Source organism: Passer domesticus, chromosome 3 (genome assembly GCF_036417665.1).
Source record: "Passer domesticus isolate bPasDom1 chromosome 3, bPasDom1.hap1, whole genome shotgun sequence".
In the NCBI taxonomy this organism is placed as follows: domain Eukaryota; kingdom Metazoa; phylum Chordata; class Aves; order Passeriformes; family Passeridae; genus Passer; species Passer domesticus.
Genome location: NC_087476.1, coordinates 96,103,931 through 96,127,320, shown reverse-complemented (window position 1 = coordinate 96,127,320; position 23,390 = coordinate 96,103,931). Strand labels below are relative to the sequence as shown.

Here is a 23,390-nt window from a genome sequence, read left to right as displayed (position 1 = left end):
ACGGGCAGGGCAGCACGGGCAGGGCAGAGCCGCCGGCCCCGCCCCGGGGCGGTGCGGCCCCGCGGGCCCGGCCCCGCGCCCCGGACGCGGTTGTGGCGGCGGAAGGGGCGGCGCGGCGGGCGCGGCGCGATGTTCCTGACGGCGGCGGCCCGTGAGTGGCGCGGGCGCGGCGGGGCCGGGCCGGGCCGGGCCGGGCCGGGCGGGGGCGGTGGGGGCGGGCGGGTGGCCCCGGCGGCGCGACCTTCCCGAGCCCTCCCGACCCTTCCCCGCCCTTCCCCTCCTTCGGCCGCGGGGCCTCCCAGCGTGACCCGGGTGAAGAACAGTGTGACCTAAACGAGACTTGCATAAACACACAATACACATAAACTTTTTTTTTTTTTTAACTTTAGTGGAGGTTTGGATTTGTGCTGCAGATTTATGATTACATTCAGTGAGGTGACAGAAAAATCAGCGAACCAGAGCAGGCCCGTGGGAAGGTCGGGCTGCGCTGGGAAGGGCTCCCTGCTCTGCCCCTGTCCCGTGCCAACCCTTGTGTTGGCACCACAGCAGGAACCCGAGCCCGAGGGGGTGGGAACAAGTCCGGGAGACTGGACTGCAGTTTCTACCAGCGGTGCTCCTCACTCACACCTGTCTGAACTACACATTCACCCAGAGAATTCATACTCGGCTCTGAAGCTGAAAACTTCCTGAGAACATCTGGAGGGTGCAGCAAGTGCAGCCTGTCGTGCTGGGCACTGCATTTGCACCGACACTTACAAAGGTGGCATGATGGCAGAAAGAGCAGGGAGCTGACAGCCCGTGGAAGAATGAGTGGTGCTTTATCATGACAGTAAATCTCTTTGCACTATCGCTCTGGGGCTTTAGCAGAGTCAGGCCATGGAACACACTTAATCTTTGTATGTTGTGTATAAAGGAAACAAGATAAAATGGTAACTGTTTCTTCTATTTTTCTCTTCTTCATGCTGCAAAAAAAAAAACAGTGGCCAAGAGCAAATCTAAGTAAGTGATGGTTTTCCTCACCAGTTTTTGATTACTGTTATGTTGTATCTTTACAAAATGTTAAGCTTCTCTAGTTTTTTCTTTAATATGCCTGAGAGAATTCCAGTCTTTGAGTCTAGCTGCATCCTCTTAGCCATTCTGTATGCGAGTCTTCTCACAGGTAAGTACAGAATGGTGTGAAACTCTCCCATGGGCTCTGCACTTGGAGCAAAGGCAGGTTTTGTCCTATGGGCTGTCGCATTGAGCTCAGCAGTAATCTCCAAAGTGCCCTGAACAGGGGGGAGCACATCTCTGTGCTCTGTAATTAAAGGCAGGCTGTAAATTATCCAAGTATTTTTCCTGTTGTTCACCTGTCATACCTTTTTAGCTGAGGAGAGTAAACTAAGGTGCAGTGTGGGTCTTTGTTGGCTCTGGGCATCTTAGTTTGCTCTGTAGTCCAGCTCAGCAGAGATGTTAGTGGGCTCTGGAAGAAAATCAGTCACAGTCCTCTGACCTGTGTTAAGATTAGAAAGAAAGGAATATGTACTTTGAGCACACCAGTGCTCTTACAATGTGGGCACAAGGAAACAAGATCATATGGAGAAACTGACTTGGATCCAAAATGCTCTTTGTAAGAAAATTAGCTAGACAAATCCAAGAGGCTAAACTGGTACATTTATCTGTGACCTTTGGAACATTTTCTGTATTTTGTTTTTTTTAAGAATCTGCCCCCAGCAGAGCCAGTACCAGCCACTTGCCACATTTGAGCAGACTGTTCTGTTGCATAATTCCTGCGCATTTGTCAGGCTTTTAAATTAAAGCACTTCCCAAATATGTCCCTGACAGAGAGCAGTTTGACTGTTCTACTGTTATCTGTTCATAAAAACAAACAAACAAAGCAAACCAGGAGGCTTCTGCAAGATGAAAAGGTAGCTTTTTAAAATGGTGTTACTAATGTTAATGTAGGAATTTCTACCACACACACCCTTTTATTTTTCATCCCGATGTTTCTTTCTGTTCTTTTACAGTCCCATATGCACCCCAGGAATATGTTCTTATATTATTTATCCTTCTCCACTCGCCTTGGGTTTCTTCTTGTGCCCTGACAGCTTTCTAGTGTTTTCTGCCTCTGCTCCTTGTTACATTCCTTCACAGGGGAGTAAGTTTTTTGAGCAAGGTGTGTTGTTTAGAATGGGCTTGGCTTCAGATGTGTGGTACACAAGAATTTCAAGGCCTGGCCACACTGATGCCACTGACTCCCCCAGAAAGGGGAAACTGCACAGAGGCTTTGAGGAAGTGAGTGAGATATAGGGAAAGGAGTCTTTGTGGTTACTGAAGCTTCACAGCACACCTGCAGTAGTGCACAGGAGAGGACAACAACCCGGGATAATCCCAAGGATATGCTCAGTCAGTTGTCTTCAGGAATCCAGTGTCTTTCTCTTTATTTTGAACTCAATAGTAAATTAGATTGCAAAGCTGAAAAGGAGGAGCTTAAGGAAGAACTGGTCAGAGCTGTACAAGTGAGGAAGAACGGGTTCATTTTGACAGACCATTTTGTGTGAGAAAGAGGAAAATACAGGAAAATGGAAAGTGAACTGACAGGTATCCATCTCTTCATTGAAATGGAAGATGTCATTTACAGAATGGTTAAAGGGTTTAACATTTCTTTTGAAACTTGAGAAGATGCCCTCTGTCTGGGAAGTTGCTTGGATCTTGGTTTACTTCCAGACTAGGGGTGTGGAGCAGCTTCCTCAGGCTCCTGCTCCCTCGACAAACTGAGAGCCCTCCAGTGGGGAAGGGGATTCCCCTGGCTGGGTTAATATCAAGTTTGGTATCTCTAGCAGGATGGATGGTGCCAAGGGGTTCTGCTTCTCCTTTTGCATGCCTCTTGTGCCAGCCTATCTGCTTAGCTTCCTCTCTGCATGAGGAAGTGATAGTCTGTGATACAGTGTTATCTACAGCCTGAACATCTTTAACTACCATCATCCTTCCTCTCTTGCCCTTAGCTTTTAAGCCTTAGTGACTCAACTGTATGCTGATTTCCCTAATTTCTTTTTGTCTCTCCTGTTTTTTTTCCTCCCACCTCACTGTTTTTTGGAGGAGCTACTTCTCTCTAGGCTTGTATCCTGTTGAGGAATTATTTACTTAAACTTGCTGCTGGAGCTTATGGTTTAGTGTTTGTCTGTGTTAAAAGTTAAGCATACGTAGTTTTGATACTCCCATCCCTGAAGTTGAAATGAAGTGTCCTATGTGATTGTGCCAAGCTGTGTCCATTGGCCCGTGGCCTGGCAGATGCACTGGGCCCTCACTGAGTGCCCGTGCACTGACACAGAGACATCCCTTGTGACTTCAGGTACATTCTGGTGAGGATGAAGAGCGCTGCGGAGACAGGCTACTGCTTCAACATCAGGAGGCTCCGACTGCAGGAAAAACTGGTCTTGCTCAGATACGATCCCATCGGTAAGAGCTCGGGGAAGAAGTCAGCGTGCTTTGTGTGAGCTTCTCTGACTCTGTGGGAGAAAAGATTTGAATGCAACAGGATTTTTCCCATCTAAGCAGAATATGTCATAACATGTTTCATACTCAAATGACTGTATGCTTGCTGTTCTTCATGACATTCCAGTGGGAAGTAAATGTTACCCTCATTTTACAGATTGTGGCAGTGAAACAAAGTAATGACTTGCCTGACACATCAGAGACTTTGATGACAGCCATGCCACATGTCACTGGCGAAGTCAAGTGATACAGGAGTTCTTTCATTCTGTTTCTTTGTGTGGTTTGCTAGACTGTGCTACCTACAACAAGCAGGCACAAAGTATGCCTCAACAGAAGTGTTCTGTTAAGCTGCCATGGGAGCTCTAGACCAGAAATTTTAACCACCTCTTACAAAATGGACTTCTTCTTCTAAAGAAATAGGCACAGATTCTTCCTATTCCACAAATGATATCACTCTCCAGATGGCAGTTAGTGGAGTCTTTTATGTTCCCCATGTCCTTTCAGATTTTCTCAGTTTAAGAATCTGATTTGTGGGACAGTTTATAGCACCTGCCACACTGTCTTTTGCTCACCCAGCTTTTTGAAATGTGACTAAGGGTTCAAGTTGCTGTTGCTAGCATTAAAAAGGTGAATTTAATGTTAAAAAGCTTAATGTAGGTAAACTTAGAATTTAAACCAAACCATATTAGAAATAACATAGTGTAGCTAATACAAAAAAGGCTTATATAAAGTTGTAGAATATAAGAAATTATTAAGCAGGTCTAAGTAGATAATGCATGGCCAGTGGTTATATGATTCAAGCTTATTTTTTCTTAAAATGTTCATGTTAGGCAACTACCTTTTCATTCTCAGAGCCAACAGTACAGGAGCTTTGAGAGGTGAGAGAAACCACCAGAGAAGCAATATGCAGTTTTCAAAGTTGACAGATGTTGTGGCTTTCCTTTTGAATTCCACACAGAAGGGGAATCAGAGATCTCTGGGATTATATTCTTGAAGAAGAAAAATTAATTATTGCATTGAAACATTGTGCAGAGTGATTCTCCAGAAGCTTTGCAACTTGTAGGGAAGTGAAGAAAGAGAAGAACTCAGAACATGTAGTAGGTTGCTGAAGAAAGCTTTGATCTTTGTAGCCTGTAGTAGAACGCAAGTGAGAAATTGATGTGAGAAAGTGTTGCATGTGTGAAGGGAAGTAAATTTGAGTCTAGATAACAACTCACATCAGGAATATGTTTGGAAGCATTTCACTTGGCATGTGTTTTCACCTTATGTTTTTCTACTTCTCAGAAACCTGGGACATCCACAGAATTAAGCTTTTTAGTGAAGTAGTGGCAGAATTGCCCAAGTTTCACTACCTCGTAACTGCAGCAACAGAATCTGTACTATCTGCAGTATTTCTTAAAACGAAACTTTTTTGTGGAAGAAGAGATTTTGTTGTGTGAATTGCTCTTGCGTAGCTTTCAAAGGAATTCATATAATGAAACTAACCAAACAGTTGATTTTCAGATGGCATTTTAAAGCTTTGCTTTATTTTGTAATTTTTGGTTTTTATTAAGGTATTGACTATGCTTAACGTGCCCCTGGAGGTTTTTTTTGCAAACACCTGCATCAGGCATTGTGGTCACAGCCAGTTTGTACCTTGCTGAGAGATCCACAGGACAATTGGTTAAGTTCTCAGTCAGTCTGTGAGGCCAACTAGATCCAGCTCATCATCTGTAGTTGTTTGGGCTCTGGAGTTGAAGAGTAGTAGAAAGCAGAAAGAACCTATTTTTGTCCCTACATTGAACAGCTGTGACTCAGAATAGTCACACAGAGCAGCTGTTGAGTGTTTTCAGTCACTTGCATTCTGACACTTATTCTCACAGAGGTAAAGTGGACATCTTAGGAACTAAAAATTACATGTGGTAAAGTGAAAGCACCACGAAACTCCTTCAAGAGTTGGTTAACAACAGTGCTGTGCCAGTCAGTTGCTCCACACTCATTTAAGCAGTGAAGGCAGCCAGGAGAAAAGGGACGTGGGCTGGTTGAATTGAATTTTAACACTTCAGGCTTCTTAACGGATTCCTTTTTCTCTTTTTTTTCCCTCCTGTAGCAAAACAACGTGTCCTCTTCACAGAGAAGAGAAAAATCCGTTCTGTGTGAACAATGACTGGACTTGATTTACACATGAGAAGAGGATGGTCTGGGGGGAGGATGGGGTGAACACTGATTCAGAAATCCAGCAACATGGGCTGAAAAGAGAGGAAATGAACTGGGATCACCGTCTCCTGTGATTTGAAGGCCATTGTGAATAAAACAATGTAGAGAGAGAAAATTCTTAATGTCTGGACATAGATCATCACAGTAACATTTATTTATCTTTTGAGTTATTTTTACAGTGCTCAATTAAAAAAAATTAAATAGCAAATCCCATTGTCTGTGTTTTCTATTGTGAAAGAGGCTGTAATCTTCAAAGGAACTATTGTTTTATAAAGCAATAAAAATTAACATTTTCCACAGCAGGAATTCAATGGCAGGATTGCAAGTTTTTCTAACCTACCAGCCACAGATGCGACAGTAGTGACCACGAGCTGGTGTCATTACTTGGAGGGGTAATGTTGCACCAGCTCCTTCTGAGGAAAGAAGGAATGGGAACCTAGATGAGTTTTTGGAGAAGCTATTAACCAGGTTAAAGGCCTGTATTATTTTCAGCCAGGTTAGTAGGATGGATTTTTCATTCCTGGGTTTTTGTCAAACATGAAGAAAACAGACAAGGTAGTTCCCTGATGTTCTTGTAAGCTTTTCTTCCTTAATTAGCTTGCCTGTGTTTAGAGCAATGTGGCTAGAAACATTTTTCAAAGTTTACCTCAGTAGCAGTCCTGTCCTGTTTGCAGTTGGAGGGACCTGCCTGAGTGTGGGAAGCACAGAGTGCAGTGCCACACCTGAGGCACATGGGCAAAGGTGGGCACAGGCTCGATGTTTGGGGCTTTGCTGTGAGCCAAACACCGGCCCTGGTGTTTGAGCACTGAAGGTGTAGTCCCAAAGCTACAAGGTGTAGTCCCCCTGCTTCATGTGCTCCCATTTCACACAAGCAGTTCTGATAAAATCAAGTACAAATTCTGTCAGGAGCCCAATACCCTCCAGGTGTTTGTAAACTTCATGTAGTTCAATAGAGCACACTGTGGGGCCAGAGAGACCTGCTGAGCTGTGTTTGAAAGACCCACCACCCGCACCCCATCTTACTGCAGTAGAACAGGAACACACAGGATTCCTGAAATGAGAAGCAGAGACTCTGTTGGCTTTTCCAGAACCTCAGTTCAGTCAGGAGAATAATGCTGTCTGGTATGAGATAAAATCAGTACAGCAAGCTAGACAATCAATTAGAAAAGGTCCTGAGGCAAGTCCTTCCTGTAAGGATATGAAGATTGTGTCCCCGGTGCCTGGACGCTCACTGATGCGATGCAGTTAGACTTCCTGATCATTTCCTCCATGGATAAGTTGGGATAGTAGGCCAGGTAGAATGCCAGTGCTCCCACAAAACTGTCTCCAGCACCCTAGAATAAAATAACAAACAAGCTGAAGTGTATTTGCACAGGGAAACAATTCAAATGCCTTTACCGGAAAGACACAAGTTGTAGCACTGATTGCAGGGGTCAGGAAATTGTTCAGGGGTTGAGTTCAATACACTTTTCTATGCCTAGGAAATTTTGCAAAGTTAACCTAATGCCACAATACTATCCTTGTGCCCAGCTGCTGTGTCAAGGTACACACTATAATATTGCTTAAAATTTAAGGAAAAAGCCAAGCAAGCGTGCCACAGTTCAGCAAGATGCTGTTATAAACACTGTTTTTGAAACTTCCTGTTGCTGGAGTGTCTGATTTTGATTTCTCAACCTTGATGTTTCATTAAAGCTATTTTTCTCTTATTTAACTTCCGCTTTTTATAAAGGTCAGTGGTAGAAGGGGCAATGAAAAGGGGGAGGAAAAAATAAGCCATGTGGCTTGTGTCTGTAAATTCCTAATTGCAGAGGGATATGTTTTGACACTTCCAGAACTTAGCTGTTGTTTACTAAAAAGGTCCCACTGTCATTAAAAACTAGCATTGTGTCTATCACATAAATCACTTTTATTCCTGGGGCAAGCTTTGCCACCTGTGCTGAATTTGACCATGGAGGATGAGGACAGTGACATTCACTGGGAGCTCTGGCAGCCATGGGCCTCCTGAGCTACCCATCGTTCCCAAGCCATGCCCTGTGTGCCCCGTGGGAGCCCTGGGGAGGCAGGGAGTACGTCTGTCCCACATGGGCACCAGCCACACCCCAGCTTGCTCTGACCCTTGTGTCCAGATCCCACTGGTTGTGCTCTGGTCAGCAGGGAGTGACAGCTGTTTGCCTCCCAAGCGCTTCTTAACAATAACTGTTGTTTAGCTGTTCAGTGCTGTGAAGTGTCCCCAGCAACTGGCAAAATTTAACTTGATTGATGGTCATGTTTAACTTGATTTGCTCATTTCAGTCCAGAGTTCTTTCCCTCTCCTCCCCTAAAACTCTCTTGATTTCTGAGGCCAGACAGATACCAGTTCTTGTTGGTACCGTAAAACTGGTCCTAAGGTCCCTTTTTAATCATATTTTTATACCAGTGAAGGCATTAAAGTAGACACGCTAGTATTATCTTATTTCATTCCAGATCCAGCATATGGACTACCTTCCCTGAGGGATTTTGCCTCTGTAGTTGTAATAAACAAGCCCCAAGAGTCATGCAACAAGAGCAAAGGGCCTGGAAAAACTGTCAAAACAGCTCAGCAAAATTTCTAATGGAAGTTTAGACTAGGAAGTAATATTCCAATTTTGAATACTAGTGTTTCTCAGTCTTATAGTCTTACTTGCCTTGAAATCAGCTGCATACAAAATCATTCCAGCAAAACAATGCCACTTCCACAGAAATTTGTTTCTAATGTTGCAAGCAGCTGACAGGGCAGAGCAGCATGGGCACTGCAAGGGACCCTAACAGGAGTGAGCACAGGACAGGGGCCCTACCCCAGGCCTGGCCTCTCCTTGCCCAGCCCTGCCACAGTGGCTGTTTGCACTGGTGTTTCCAGTCAGAAAACTCCCTGCTTAACTCTTGCTTGGCCTGGAGTTTGAACGCTGTCTTCTGTCAGGATACAATGGACACCATGGCCTGGCAAATGACAAGTTAATAAGCAAAGCTGTACCCCTGCATGCAGCTGTAGCAGCACCTGTTTCAACAGTTCTGTATTCCTGAACATGCCAGTGGCAGGTGAAGGTTTTTATCAATTTCTGTTGGGCCTTTGTCTCCCTTCTGGTTTCCGGAGTGTTCCCACAATGGCAGGTGGAGCAGGAGCAGGTGACTGCTAGTTAAGCATTGCCAGTGTCTTTTGTCTGATGCATAATACAAAAATCTCAATTCCACCTCAGAGTTTGTAATCTAATCACTGCATGATTAATTATTAAAGCTATTTTGGTGCTGTTGTTACAGACAGGAGTGGGATTTCAGCATGCAGATCTGTTCTGCTGTAGCTCTAGCAGGAAGAACATTTTTTACAGTGATCACTGGGAAAGTGAAGTAGCCAAATATTTTAATGAGTAATTCTCAGCATATCTGGTGTCAAATGGCATAAACTGTTACCTGGCAGCAGCATGGAGCAGAATAGTGTCTTTCTGTTTTTTTCTTTAATAATTGCTGCACTGTTGGCTACAGGAACCAAAAAGACTAACCACGTGTCACCCAGGCCTTAGTCTGTGTGCCAGTGAGATGGAGTGTAAGTTCTCCCTGCAATGTTACAGTGGCTCTCTGCTCATAGGTGATGCTCTGAGGTTGTGAGAAGGCTGGGGATGTCCCTTTTAGTGTGACTGAACAATGATAAGTGGCTCTGAAAGCAGAAAAGGGAGAGAACAGCAGACTCCCATCTAGAATGGAATAAGGCCCCCTAGCATTTTTTTTGCAAGAGAAAAGATTACAGGGTGATTGGAGAATATACAGAAGGACTTGATCCCAGTAAACTTTTTCTGAAATCCTCACTTCCCATGCAGAGACTGAAGCAGACAGTATCAGCAAAGCCCAGCTATCACAGACCTAAAGGGTATCATAAATGCAGTTGTAGGTAAGTGAACATTTTGTGAGGGGGGATTTCCACAGAGGAGCTGCTGCACTGAGAACAGTGTCATGCATCAGACTGATGATGTAGATACCCTGCTCAGCCTTGCTTCTGGTCTGTGCAGACGTGACTGGTCAAACATGACTGACTAAAAGAGCAATAGCACAACTGGTTCAGCTGCAAGGTTAACTGCAGTAAGAGCTATTTTTGGCTTACAGAAACAGACCTTCCTTCTTTGGTATTGTGGATTAAAGTACATTGGGTTTGGTAGATTCAGAAAAGATTTGCACAGAGCACTAGAAGGAACAGGCTCAGAGTAAAATCAAGATTACACAAACACTGGAATAGCAAATAGTAGATTTACATTTAGCTGTTTCAAAATCGCTCTAAGAAAAATAATTCTAACCTACTTCACAAAAAAATTAATTTGAAAATTACCAGTAAGGTACATTGAGAGTGCCCACTGACAAAATATAAATACAGAGTATGTAATATTTTACATTCTTCAGCATTTGTCTTCCGGGAATTCTAATATGCTGCAGACTTTGAGATAATCCTCATATCCTTGAGTGCCTGGAGACAATTCATTCCATAATTATGAAAGTATAATATATTTAACCTTTCTGTAAAGCTGAAGATGCTAGTTTGTTTGAAATAAAATAAATGGATTTTAAAATTGTTTGATATGCTGTGGCTCATTCTTAAATACAAATGTCATGGTTTTGACTAATTTTTATGGGTTTGAAGCAGATTTGAAAACCTATTTATATTCTGTGCCACTAGTCTGTAAGGTCCTTGTTTTCCTGTGTGTCTGGAAAAGGGCATTTTTGTTTCTTACAATCCAGCACTGATTGAGATTGTGTGCCTCTAGAGAAGAGAAAACCCATGAAAACACTTCTATTTATACCTTAGCTTTTGTTAATCCTGATTTGTCAGAAGCTGGTTCACAACTTTAGTATAACTATTTTTATACGATGCTGCCCTGAGAAGCTTTTTAAGGAAAGTGCTTTGTAAGTGGAAACTATATTGTTCAACAGCCTTTCCAGTGTGTAAAGCCTTTTCCTATCCATCATGCACAGACTATGAGGATGCATTTCACTTATACAATAAGATGACTTGCTCACCAAAAAAATTTGGAGGCCAAGAGGCCAAAAGCTGCAGTTCACAAAGAGGCAGCAGTTGCACTGCCTTGTTCCAGGGCAATCTTTTGCTCAGCCTTCGCCCTCCCAGCCTGTCCTCCTGGGCAAGAGCAACCACAATTATGGAAGAACATGAGAGGGCTCTGCCTCCTGAAACTGATGTTGTTAGTGAGCCTCAGAAAACTTTTCCCAGGTGATTTTTAAGAAGCTACAGTCCTTGTACAGTCTGGCTATTAACACAGATTCATCCCATTAAATACATTGTAAGAGCACAGTACCAAGGCCCAAAGAAACACCTGAAAAGGATGTTGTACAGCAGTACAAGATAAATGCTTTGCCTGTAATTATGAATTCTTCATGTAGTGAATAAATCAAAACATCAATCCAAAAGCTGTCAAAAACTGCCTCATGATGTACAACCAATAACATTGCTCACAATGATGCTTATAACCTCCAAGGAGCATTCACAAAAGTGCACAAATAAACAAAGCCTGAGGATTATGCTGATTTAGTGCAGCCTACATCCATGGCAATGCAGAGATGCCCAACTCTCTTGAAGGAACTGGGCCTTGGAGAATTCCTGTTGTATTTATAGTGCTCCACAACTGTGTGATACTGGATTATGCTAAGGATGTTATCGCTCTGTCACATCTGCTCAACATTCCTTGCTGTACCTCTGCCTACTCTGTACCCAAACTGCAAATTAGTCCTATGTAACACAAAAATAGCTGTCAGCAAAGGCATTCACTATCCATTATCCATTGCTCACAAGTGGGAAAAGCCTGTTTCTCCCTACAAGAATCCCTGGGCTGTGCTTTGATGAAAGGTTACTAGTGGAACTGGAGAAACACTTACAGCCTTCAGATATATTCAGATAGTCTTGTGCCATTGGGTCTATGTCTCATCTAAGGGATAATTTCAGCTGAAATGTTCAGGCAATAAAATATCCTTTGATGACAATGTGTGGTGGGGTGACCCTGGATGGATATCAGGTGCCCACCAAAGCTACTCTGCCACTCCCCTGTTCACTTGAATAAGAGACAGAAAACAGAACAAAAGGCTTGTGGATTGGAATAAAGGCAGGCAGCAATCACCATCACAGGCAAAAGAGACACGACTTAGGGAAATGACCTTATTACCAATCAGATCAGAGTAGAATAATGAGAAATAAAAGCAAATATTAAAACACCTTCCCCCATCTCCTCTATTCTTCCCAAGTTTAATTTCACTTCCATTTTCTTTACCTCCACCTCACACAGCAGCAGGATGACAGAGGATGGGGAGTGTGGTCAGTTCACCAAATGTTTTCTTTGCTGATCTTTCCTCCTCAGGGGGAGGATTGCTCACACTCTTCCCCTGCTCCTACATAGGGTCCTGCCACAGGAGACAGTCCTACATGGAATTGTCCGTGGAACATGAGTCCTACCCACAGGCTACAGTTCTTCACAAACTCCTCCAGAGTGGGTCTCTTCCCCATGGTTCAGTCCTTCAGGAACAGGCTGCTCCAGTGTGGGTCCCTCATGGGGTGACAAGTTCTGTCAGCAAATCTGTTATAGCATGGCCTCCTCTCTCCACAGGTCCTGCCAGGACCCTGCTCCAGCACGGGCTTCCCATGGCTCACAGCCTCCTTTGGGCATTCATGTGCTCCAGAGGCTGCAGGTGGATCTCTGCATCCCAGGGACCTCCGTGGGCTGCAGGGGCACAGCTGCTCCACCACGGTCTGCACCAGGGGCTGCAGGGGAATCTCAGCTCCAGAGCTGGAGCACCTCCTGCCCCTCCTTCTGACCCTGGTACCTGCACAATTGCTTCTGTCACATCTTCTCTCCTGCTCTCCAGCTGTTGCTGCACAGCACTATTTTTACCCCCTCTTAAGGGCTAAAACTACATTATCCCAGAGGCACTACCACCATCATTGAAGGGCTCAGCCTTGGCCAGTGGTGGGTCCCTCTTGGAACATTGGCGCTATCACACATGGAGGAAGCTTCCACCAGCTTTCCAGAGAAGCCATTCTTGTAGTCCCCCACTACTAAAACCTTGCCATGAAAACCCCACTCACAGTGGCTGGATCAGTTATGCAGCTTTTGGTTTTTTTATGATTTTCTTCTTCCTGAAAGAACCTATGTTTATCCTCTATGTGATGCAGAATGATTTATTTCTGGAAATGTTCCTGGCTGTTTTTGGGCTTTTTTTTTTTTTTTTTTTTTTTTTTTTTTTTTTTTTTTTTTTTTTACTTCTGCATTTATTTGGCTGTGGAATACTTTTAAAAATTATTTTCTGGGAGGTTAATATCTTCCTCCCCACATATTTCCTCATGTTTCACTGGAAAAATATTTTGTTGGTTTAAATCAAGACAATCTTTAAATTAAACTAACTCCACTATCTTGAAACTCTCCTGAAATTAAGTAATTTGACTATCTTCAAACTGTTTCCTAAAATCAAGGCCTAACAAGGGTGATTACTCCCACAGAGTCTGGGGTTGCTAATCCTGTGTGGAAGCATTGCTGTCTTTTTAGGGCACCCTGCAGATACTGGTGTGCCTCTGCACAGCTGTGCTGAAAGGAGGAGACCTATTGTTACAAACCCCTAAAACATTAAATATTTGAAAATTACAAAGATATTTCCCACTAACACAGTTATTCTTGTATCTTTGCATGGAAGTTTGAACCAGAACAAAGGGGTAGGAAATCCTTAACTGGCAAGTACCAAATTTAGCAATAAGAACTAAATTAACTTGAATTTGGTACTGACTAGATAGCACTGCAAAACTACTTGGGTTGAAAATAAAGGAGAAGAACTAGGAAAAGTACACTGTATCCCAGAGCTTTAGGGTCTGGATCCCCAACTCTATTACTGGGCCTAATTTGTCCTCTGGTAACTGGGTGTTTCTGCAGTCTTGTCACAAAGAAAGAGTAGATGTTACCCTAAGCCAAAGAAAAATATATTGAGAGAATCATGGTAGTGGTGCTTGTCTCTTCCTTTCTTCTTCCCCTCTGCTTCCCCACAACGCCCCCCCAGTGCTGTCTGATGTGGTTTGCACACTCCAGGCAAAGTCACGGGGAGCTGTTAAGATGCTGCCCCACCGTAGCTCCTTCCTCCCAGCCATGTGCAGAATGGGTGAGCTCAGCCAGTGTTTAACAACGGCAGGAGGTGTAAGCTAACACATTTTAATTTGCATTCCCTGTAGGTTGACAGTGCACTCTTAATTCCAGTGATTCAGACTGCAGTTTCATAATAGGCTTAAGCCAATCCATGGTTATGCTACTGCTGAAAGGCTCAGTCCCCACTCATGTTTTTATCCTTGTCTCATGTTCCCACACCCTCCCCTACATCAGATTTAGCACTTGTGTGGCCAAGCAGTGAGGCAGATCAGTTCTCTGATCCTTCTGACGACTGGGCCGGCCAACACTGAGCAAGAAACAATAGTTTCCACCCAGATCAGCAAGTTGCTGTATTACCACATGATAGCTAGTCCATAGCAAACGAGAAAGAGGTTAGAAACACTCCTTTCAGCATGATCTAGGATCAGCTTGAGCCAACTGTGAAACCTCACCCTCAGTCAACACCAGGCAATTCATTAACTCAGTTGTGTATCCAAGTCTTAATACTCTGGCTCCTTGTTCACACAGGGAAAGCTGCCTGTTCCACTCTTCCCCCCATACCCTGTGGGCTGGGTCTGGAGGAATGAGGGAATGATCACGCTTCCTTTCTGCATCTTTACCAGACTCTGTTCTGGGAAGCTGTGGGAAGGAGCAATCCCTGACTTTCTTGCATTTGTGTTGTGATGTACTTGCACAGCCTTGAACGGGGAAAGTTTCTTGTTCACTTACTCAAGTTGAACAAGGCCATCATATCATCTGGTCCTTCACATGTCCTGAGAACTTAAAAGGTAACTAAACCACACCCAGTGTAGATTATCAGTTGGGAAACATCAAAACCAAAGCATACCACACAATGCTTCGCATCAGCCATCAGGAATTTTTACCCACTTCCTGACAGATTTCCTGATGGGTCATTAACAGTGATTAATCAGCCTGACCGTTAACCCCCTGCATTCCTGAGAGATTAATCTCAATACAAGGCCTCCTGCAAGCAATTTCTTTCCTTTCTGAAACATCCTACTACATGAAGTTATGCACTGTTTCTAAAATGATCAGTGACAAGCATTACAGATGCATGAATTCCCCTGAAATGTTTGGTTTGTGGTGAATGTTGGAAATAAAACATACAACATTCACAAGTCTGCAATTTTTAATTTGTATGTCATCTAAAAAAGCACAGATGAAAGTATCTGTTTTACATTTCAAAGCCCATATACAGCATCAACTTTGAAGGCAGGTAATAGTGCTCTCATTTCACATGATGGGAAATTAACCCAACTCAAGATCAAGGATGTTAAGAACACCCACATTGAGACATCTGTGGGCTGAATCCAAAGCTCCAGATCTTTCATGGGCTAACAGGAGTCACATGAGATACCCATCCCTTGAAAGTGAGGCACAGCTTGGGAACCGTAAAACTGAGATATGCAAAATAATTAAGTGGACCTCCATAGCTCTGCTGGACTCTCAGTCAGGATCAGAACAGAGGAGCTCCCACCTCACTGTTTACGAGAAAAATACTGCAAGGTGTCCGTGAGGTGATGGCTTTCTCTTAGAACACACTGAGAAGTCTCGAATCCGGGAAAGAACATGGAAGAGCTACATTCTCCTGGATAATAATATTACAGTATGCTGCTCAGCACTGGGGAACAAAGTTATTCTGTGTAGTAGACTGTTAGTCTAACCCCAGAAAGCCAAAAAAGTATTCACCCACAGGGAGCACTCTGTTTTCTGAATCATCGAAACAATTCAGTGTCATGATGCTCATATAAACTCCTTTCAACTCCAGATAGCATTTATGAGAAGTGACAAATTTATTTCTTTCTTACACAATGGAGTAAGAGCACAGAACCAGGAACTCCAGATACCACTCTGAAAACAACAGATCCATGTTGCTGAACCTGTGAGATTCCTGTCAACCAAACAATTCACCACTACTCTGATTCCTACACCACCAGGGCAATAGATATTTTGGCATGGAATTTTTCAACTTGAGATACACTTCTGTTTAAGACTGAATTCACTTTTGCCTTCATTATCTGCATCTTCCCTGGTTCCACTTGAGCTTTGATCTGTGACTTCCTTTCATTGGATCTGGAAGTTCATACCTCACACAGAAACTCAGAAACAGCAGAAGAAACCATCCACACATTTTTTCCCCCACTGCAGTGCATCTAAAAAACATAGGACATACAAAATGCAGTACTGGAAAATTCTCATTACACTTCATCTGAACACAAAACTCTCCAGTGGCACTCTTGCGAAGTTGTAAACCACAATGTGTCAACAACAGGGAAGCACGCAGACCAATCACCACTAATAGACAGAAGATGGACTTTCAGTTGCACATGCTACAGGAGCTGTATCCACCTTTCCCAAAATTTGAACTTGTGCAGAGTCAAGAGTCGTGGTTGAAGGCTGGTGCTAAATATAGCAGCTCCTCAGAAGGTTGATTTGTACTTCTCAAACTGGTTTATCAAGCCTCAACAACAAGCAGTACTCTCCTACTCTAATCAAAAGCTTCACTTATCTCATTTCCTTGAGCAGTACTTCACTCCTTTCATTATTCATGTCACGCTTGTGCCAAATTGTGCTCTCGTCCCAACAAAGCTCACGCTTCTGTGTTAATTCACGAATATCATTTAATGATGAAATGAAAAAGCCAAAGCTCTGCCCAAAGTACATCACAGTATTTTGATAGTACACTGGAAATTCTGGCAGTGGGTTTCCCTCCCCAAACAGGAGACAACTGGCCAAATTGTCACTAACTGTGTCACCTAGTATCACATATGAGGCTGACATGGCTTCAGGACCCCATAATTTAACAATTAAGTAAGAAGAAGGGAATATCTGTGCTGGACAATTTTACTAGCCACATGTGGGTTTTTTCTCTCAGACTGAAAATGCCAAAGGACTCTTAGTGCTCCCATCTAATCTGCCGAGAAGCACTCAGAATGACACAACTGCCATCTCGCCTGGAATTGATCAAAAAAACATTCTTTTTTTTGCACGAAAGCTCCATATGCTCAAGTGCCTCTTTCAAAACCACAGCATCTAGCCTTTGTTGGCTGGCCACTGCTTCTGCCTACCTCTGAACTACACATCCTGGAAGGGAAAGAAAACCACCAAACTTCAGGAGGTTTTTTGTCTGAGCTCTCCCCAGCTTTGTCCCCTTGCCAGCTCCCTGCATTCTTTTTCCAACTGAGTTTGTGTAATCGTTTCGATGACTACCCAAGCTGTATCTCCCCTCCCGAATTTCAGTTAGATGTGACTTACAAGCCAGAACTGCTGTTCTGCTCAACAGTATTGTTCTGTGCTACCCACTCATTCTCTTGTCCTTAACCTGTGGAGCAGGAGTGCAGAAAACAGGGCTCCCACACCACACTCATGGTCTTCAGCAGCAGGTGACCACCAAGACACTGCTTCTGACAGAAAGGCATTCTCTGTGAGATTCCCTGTAAAATAAATCTTTCCAAGCAACACCCTGCCTGCTTAATGATTTCAGTATACAAATCACAGATTCAGTATTCAGTATATAAAATCACAGATACCAGCAAATGAGGCACAAGCTTCCAGAGAATTTCCCCACCTTTTCCCTGTATCTCTGTATCTCTTTGTGCTTTTAAATGAATAAAACAAATATTCCTTATAGACATTTGAGCAGCTGACAAACATTGTGGCTAGAATTTGGGAATCTGCTTTTCTACAGGGGACTTTGTCTACAATAGCTGGGTTTATGTCTCTATGTCTACCTTTAAACACACAGACACAAAAAAAACCCTGAGAAAAGTGGCAAAATCAGTGCACTCAACTGTAAACTTGCTATTAAAGACATTCCTATAGGTTACTGCTATAAATCACCAAAACCTACAGTTTTAGTTTCCTTCAATTTCTCTAATGAAAGTTGTAAAATATATTCTGTCTGGGACAGGCTACTAGAGATTAACTCTTTTATTCTTGATAAGAAATATAACTTCTGGCGTTTTCTGCAGTTATAATTTGCAAAAGCAAGAAGCCTGATTTCCCCACTATTTTCATTTCTCTGTTCTTGTTCTTTTGAAAACCCAATTATGCAATATCACCAATCTAACTCAAACCTTTCTGGTTTCTGTAGTGACAAAAATTACTTGGCATTGAAAACTGTGTTGGGTGAAATCATGAAATCTTGACATTGTTCAATATCATCATTACTGCAATTGGCATTTCAGGGCAACTAGGCAGGTGAGGGGCTCCTGAGCCAGGTTTGCCTTCCCTCTTACCACAGCCAGAACTGATGTGAAGAAATTGAGAAGAGTAAGTTTTATTCCACAATAGCCTGGATGATACTTGGTTCTGCAGAGAACAGTTTTAAAGAAGAAAGGGAGGCATATAACATTTGTTAGCTAACCATGAAGAGGAAAAAAAAAGATAAGGGGTTTGGCCAAGAATATGCTGCACTATTACACAGCGGATTGCATTTGCAACTTCCTACAGCTTAGGCCAGAAAAAGATACTTGGGAAGGTGACACTCTGGATGTGCCAGGAGTGCCAGCTTCCACTAGCTATTTTTAACTGCAGAAATTGCATTAGAAAGGATGACTGCACACAGTTGGTCTTCCTTCCTCTTCATCCTTTCTGCAACTCAGATATCCCAGAGTGCTATCTACCATTACAACTGGCACTCCTCATGTGCACTGGCAGCCCAGGATCTGCTCCAACACTACAGGGTGAGCTACATAACAGGACTGAGCATCTTCTTGGAGGAGACCCTGAGCTGGACTCAGTCAAGAGAAGGAGAGAAATAAAAAAAGGGACGCAGCATGTTTTGCTGTAATAATTTTCACTTGTGTTGCATTCCATAGTTAGCCCAATAGAAGTGCTAAAAGTAATTTCCTGCTCTGCTCTCAACCTGCATAAATGATACCATTGTTTCATTTACTAAAGCATCCCAGAAGTAAGATAGCACGAAGATATTTCTGAAGTCAGCCTCTCTAGACCTCATCTGAATGTATTCTTAGGTGCGGATGTTGGATGTGGTGTCATTCCCTTGTTCTGGCCCACAGACAAAACACTCGAGTTGCTACACATATGCTGCCAGCATCCCTACCTTTCTATGTCCAAAATAATAATCAACTGGGTTAATTTCCAAACTGGAATGTGTCTCAGTATGCCACTACATGAGCCAAAGCACCAGCTCTTATAGCATACTTCCATAAACTCCCTACAGCCTCTTCATGAAGCATCCAATGCAAAGCAACTCTGCATTGCTATATACTTTCTCCTTTATGTGGATATTTACAATGATGTCCAGTTCTAAAAATGAGACAGCTGATAGCCTGACAAAATTATTCCTAGAGTCCTATTTTTTTTTAAGATAAATGTAGAGAACAAGTTATGGTTAAACAAGGGAAATAGGTTCACTTCCACTGAAGAGCCAGTGTCTGCATGTTTTGTTCCCTATCTACAAAACAGCATTCTGAATAGTACTTTCCTTATGTTATAAATAATGTAAGGTGCTTAGCAACTTTTTGTATATGTGTACATGGAATAAAGCTGTAGGACACAATGGGACACAATGTGTCCTATGACTTGTTACTGATCATGTGTAGCAAAACCAAACAACTCTTGGTATCACTAAAGTAGTTTAACTGAGTTTTTTGTTGCCTGGCACACTACAGTCTTATAAGGGGCTTAAAAACTAAATATTGGCTTTAATCTTCTTTTTATAATATGTCTTCATTAAGTACCCCTTGTAATTGAATGCAATTTGTGGCAAATGCTAATACTGCTTTGGGCCCACTTCTCCCTGTCAGCTGTATCTCTGTTAAATTATGCATTTCCATCTGGAAAGAAACTGTACAGGACTGTAGGCTCTCTTCCACTTTAGAGTCAGGAATGGAAAGGGATTTAATTAGATGCTCCGTGGTTGAGAAAAGGACTAGAGCAAAGCCTGGGTGGTCCATGGAATCTTCCACTGGAAAACAAGACTGCAAATTGTTCTGTACAAGCCTGCTTCTGTTTGCTCATTTTGTTTACATTGTTTGTTCTTACAGATTAAAATAGACAGTTACTAGGCAGATAAACAGTGTTTCCTTCCACGACAATGTTGTCCAGAAGTTAAGAGAGCAGCATGGGACAGTATATGCCTGTGCTTCATTTTTGGCTGCATCACTCTAACTCCCTATATAACTTGGAGCAGAACATTTTTAGCCTGTGCTTCAGTGCACCCAGTTGCTAACATTTTTGTTCCACTTTTCCAATTTGTGCAAGGATGATAATACAGCTTTCTGCTCTCCAAGGGGAAAGAGGGTACATCCAGCTTGCTCCACATTTTCTCAGTTGACTGCCAATGCAGATGGATGCCACTCTTGCAATCCCTCTTGTCACTGGATACCTGAATGCCCTTAGGCCACTGACCAAGCCTTGACATACTGAAGTATCTTTAGAAGGCCTGAATCAGAAACTCATGAGCAACTAAGCAAGTCCCATCTAGACTTAACTGTGAGTCAACTCACATACAGTCATTTCAGTCATGTGCCCTTTCACAGTTCAGCTGAACTTCAGAACATAATAGATGCAGCTTTATTTAGACTTACAGTGCTGATCACTGATTAGAGTGCCTGGCAGATTAACTTATTCCTCATGGTTTTTCTGTTCCAAAATTCAATGGATTACATATTTGTAAAAAAGGGAATGCAGAAGGCTAAGTCAGAAAGTGGGCTATGACTGGAACTAAACTTATTTATTAACCTATTTGGGTTGCATGTTAAAGAAAGGAAGCTATTATGCTGTTGTTTTGTGGGATGTTAATAGGTGCTCTGAGCATAATTACTCTGTGTTGGTGTGTCTGAATAAACTCCACTGATAAATAAGATTTTTGCCCAGTAGTAACTTCTCTTTCCTTGAAAATGAAAGGGAAGATGAGAAGAGAAAAAAAAACCAGAAGAACTGAAAAAACAGAGAAAAAAAAAGAAAAAGAAAAAGAAAAAAAAAGAAAAAGAAAAAGAAAAAGAAAAAGAAAAAGAAAAAGAAAAAGAAAAAGAAAAAGAAAAAGAAAAAGAAAAAGAAAAAGAAAAAGAAAAAGAAAAAGAAACATTTTAGGGTTAAGGAAAAAAACAGAAAACCGCAAAAGTTCACTCCTTGCTACATCCTTGGGTAGGAAAAGGTTAAACAGTCAACATTTTTCTTTTCTTAGCAAGTTAGAGAACTGTACATCAGACACATTGTCTGCCAAATGCTTCATTTACTACCAGCTGCATTTTTACTTTGTTGAGAGATAACTGAAATAAAATCACTGTTCTTTGTGCAAACGGCATGCTAAATAATGCACGGCTACAAGATTATTAAATAGCAAAGGCATTTGATAATATTAGAGTCAACCACAAGTCCCACTTCTGCTGATGCACAGAATTTTGAGTAATTAGTCATTGCACAGCGTGTTGTATTTATATCCCCTTGAGCCTCAGACGTTAGGCCACAAAGTCAGGAGACAAAGAATTGCTGTTATTAGGAGGACTGTTTTGGATTTATTTATATTCTAAGGCTTTATTTCAGTGTCCACTTCACTCCTCTGGCTCAGGCTTCCTCCAAACCAGAAGATACAGCTAAGTCAGAGAATTTTAGTGTAAACCATATTTTTACAGACAAGACCTCTCAACTTCAAGCAGAAGCACTTCAATGAGTTTGCAAAGCCCCCAAAGAAGCACAACTGGCCTGAGGTTATATGAAAAGCCTGGGAAAAAGGCCTCCCAGGTTCTGTTCTGATCTCTAACAGACTTCTCATGGCTTATATGCAACACATTAATAGCAGCTCCAATTTATGGACAGATAAATTGGGATACAAAGAAGACACGTAACTCTTCCAAGGAATTACAGCAAGTCTTTTGCAGAGCCCTGGGACTCTTAATCAGTCCTTTGTTAAAATTGCTAAACCACACTGCCTTCTTTAGACCACAATTGCTACACAGGCCTGAATACTGTGACATATCTAAAATTATACAGCTATACACTTATATGAGGCTTTATTAAAATAAAAGTTGTGTAACATCTTCAGAGTTCAATACAAAGCTGCCCAGCGAGCAAGGTACTGTTTAAAGAGAGCCTCCGTAATTCTCTCTCCTAATAGAAGAGACAGATCTAATAAATTGTATTAAGAAATCTGAGGGAAACAACAGGATTTGAACACAAAACATCTGATGACAATTCATATTGTAGCAATGAGCCTTTCTGCTAGATGACTTTCATGTTTATGAGCATAGTACTTCAACCTGTGAGCTTCTCTTAGAAGGTTGTGCAATCTGTATTCAAAAAGCACAACCAGACAGGGAAAATGTTGGTAACATAAGAAATTACATGGTAAATGTAATGGTTGTACTTAGAAATACTGCAAAGTTAAACATTCTAGGTTCTCCATGACATTTAAAAGAGGCACCATTGAGTTGCTGTGATTACTAGGTGCACCTTTATGAAAAGTGATTCCAAATTTTCATTTAAATATGTGTGCCCAAGTGCATCCATTTGCCTTTCAAGAAAATACACCTATGCCTAAGCCAGAGATGCAGATGCCTGATCTTCTGGCTCTGAATGTGCTAATGCAGGACTTTTTGCACACAACAGTGGTATGTATAACCCTAGAGGTCAACTGATAAAGAGATCTTAAATACAGCAACCATACTGTGCATTTAGAAGCCCAGATGAGACAAAAATTGGAAAGTCACCCTAATTGGTGCAAGTATATGTATATGTTCGTCATCTTGATCCAAGCTGGGTTCTGGTGCAAACTGGAGGTTCTAAAAACTAACGCTAGATGACTTCCTTCCCCAAAGTGATCTTCATGCTGTAACCTAGAAATGGGGGGCCAACAGAGCAGCCCCAGCTTACTTAGAGAGCCCCCCATTTTTCACTAATGCCATTGCACAGGAGAGATTCTGCCAGTGTCAGCTCTCCAATTCAAGTCATGGACCCTAGACAGGTCCCACCTCCAACTGCAAGGAGCAACCACAGAACCACAGCGCAAATCCCAAAACCAGAAGACATATTCCAGCCTGCCATTGACATTGACCACCAGACTGCCCCACCTCCAGAGGAGGCCTGGCACAGTTCTGAAGCCAAGATCCTGAGTAACCTGGAGCCCCAGACAGCCTGAATGCCCCTCTGAAGTCCACCTGCACATACTAAGCCTCAGACAGGCCTCTGGCAGTATCTCGAGGACTTGACTTGGTTCCCAGCTGTCGCTTGAAGTGCTCAGCTCCATACTATCCCATAGTGCTTTTTTTTCAAATAATCTCACTGCTGGCCATATTCCAGCTTTGAGTAATTACATTCTTCTGACAAATTTTCCTTGGCAGTTTCAATGGAATATAATTAGTAAATGTAAACAGATGTAAATAGTGCTGTAAATTACACTTTGCGTGATTGTCAGAAGCAGAGGGGGAGAGCAAGGGTGAAGGGGCAAAAAGAGCAGAGCTTCATTCTCCAGTGTGGATGATGTTGTGGCCCTCTATCTCAATGGACCACGTATGTCTCTGCCAAGACGGCTTGTTCAGGGCTACTGCAGCAGCAGATGTCAAAATTCAGGATCATCCTGTGGTTCATCACACACATCATCCCCTA

At 42.6% G+C, this 23,390-nt stretch overlaps 2 protein-coding genes across 2 annotated transcripts in view; one reads left to right on the top strand and one right to left on the bottom strand.

Moving 5' to 3' along the window:
• The first annotated feature begins 28 nt into the window (after positions 1 to 28).
• On the top strand, positions 29 to 5,878 carry MRPL33 (mitochondrial ribosomal protein L33). The gene is made up of 4 exons (XM_064414507.1): positions 29 to 151; positions 981 to 999; positions 3,332 to 3,438; positions 5,564 to 5,878. Exons 1-4 carry the CDS (start codon positions 130 to 132, stop codon positions 5,611 to 5,613), a joined length of 198 nt encoding a protein of 65 aa, XP_064270577.1. The 5' UTR covers positions 29 to 129; the 3' UTR covers positions 5,614 to 5,878.
• Positions 5,803 to 23,390, bottom strand: part of RBKS (ribokinase) — a 70,269-nt gene continuing 52,681 nt past the window's right edge. The window contains exon 8 of the mRNA XM_064414506.1: positions 5,803 to 7,004. Coding sequence (XP_064270576.1) covers positions 6,831 to 7,004 — 174 coding nt within the window. The 3' untranslated portion in view covers positions 5,803 to 6,830. The remainder of the gene's footprint in view (positions 7,005 to 23,390) is intronic.

Excerpts from the sequence above, each read along its gene's own strand:
- MRPL33 (XM_064414507.1), top strand. The coding sequence starts at position 130 with ATGTTCCTGACGGCGGCGGCCC. Across the intron at positions 3,439-5,563 it reads GCTCAGATACGATCCCATCG|CAAAACAACGTGTCCTCTTC; the intron begins GTAAGAGCTCGG and ends TCCCTCCTGTAG.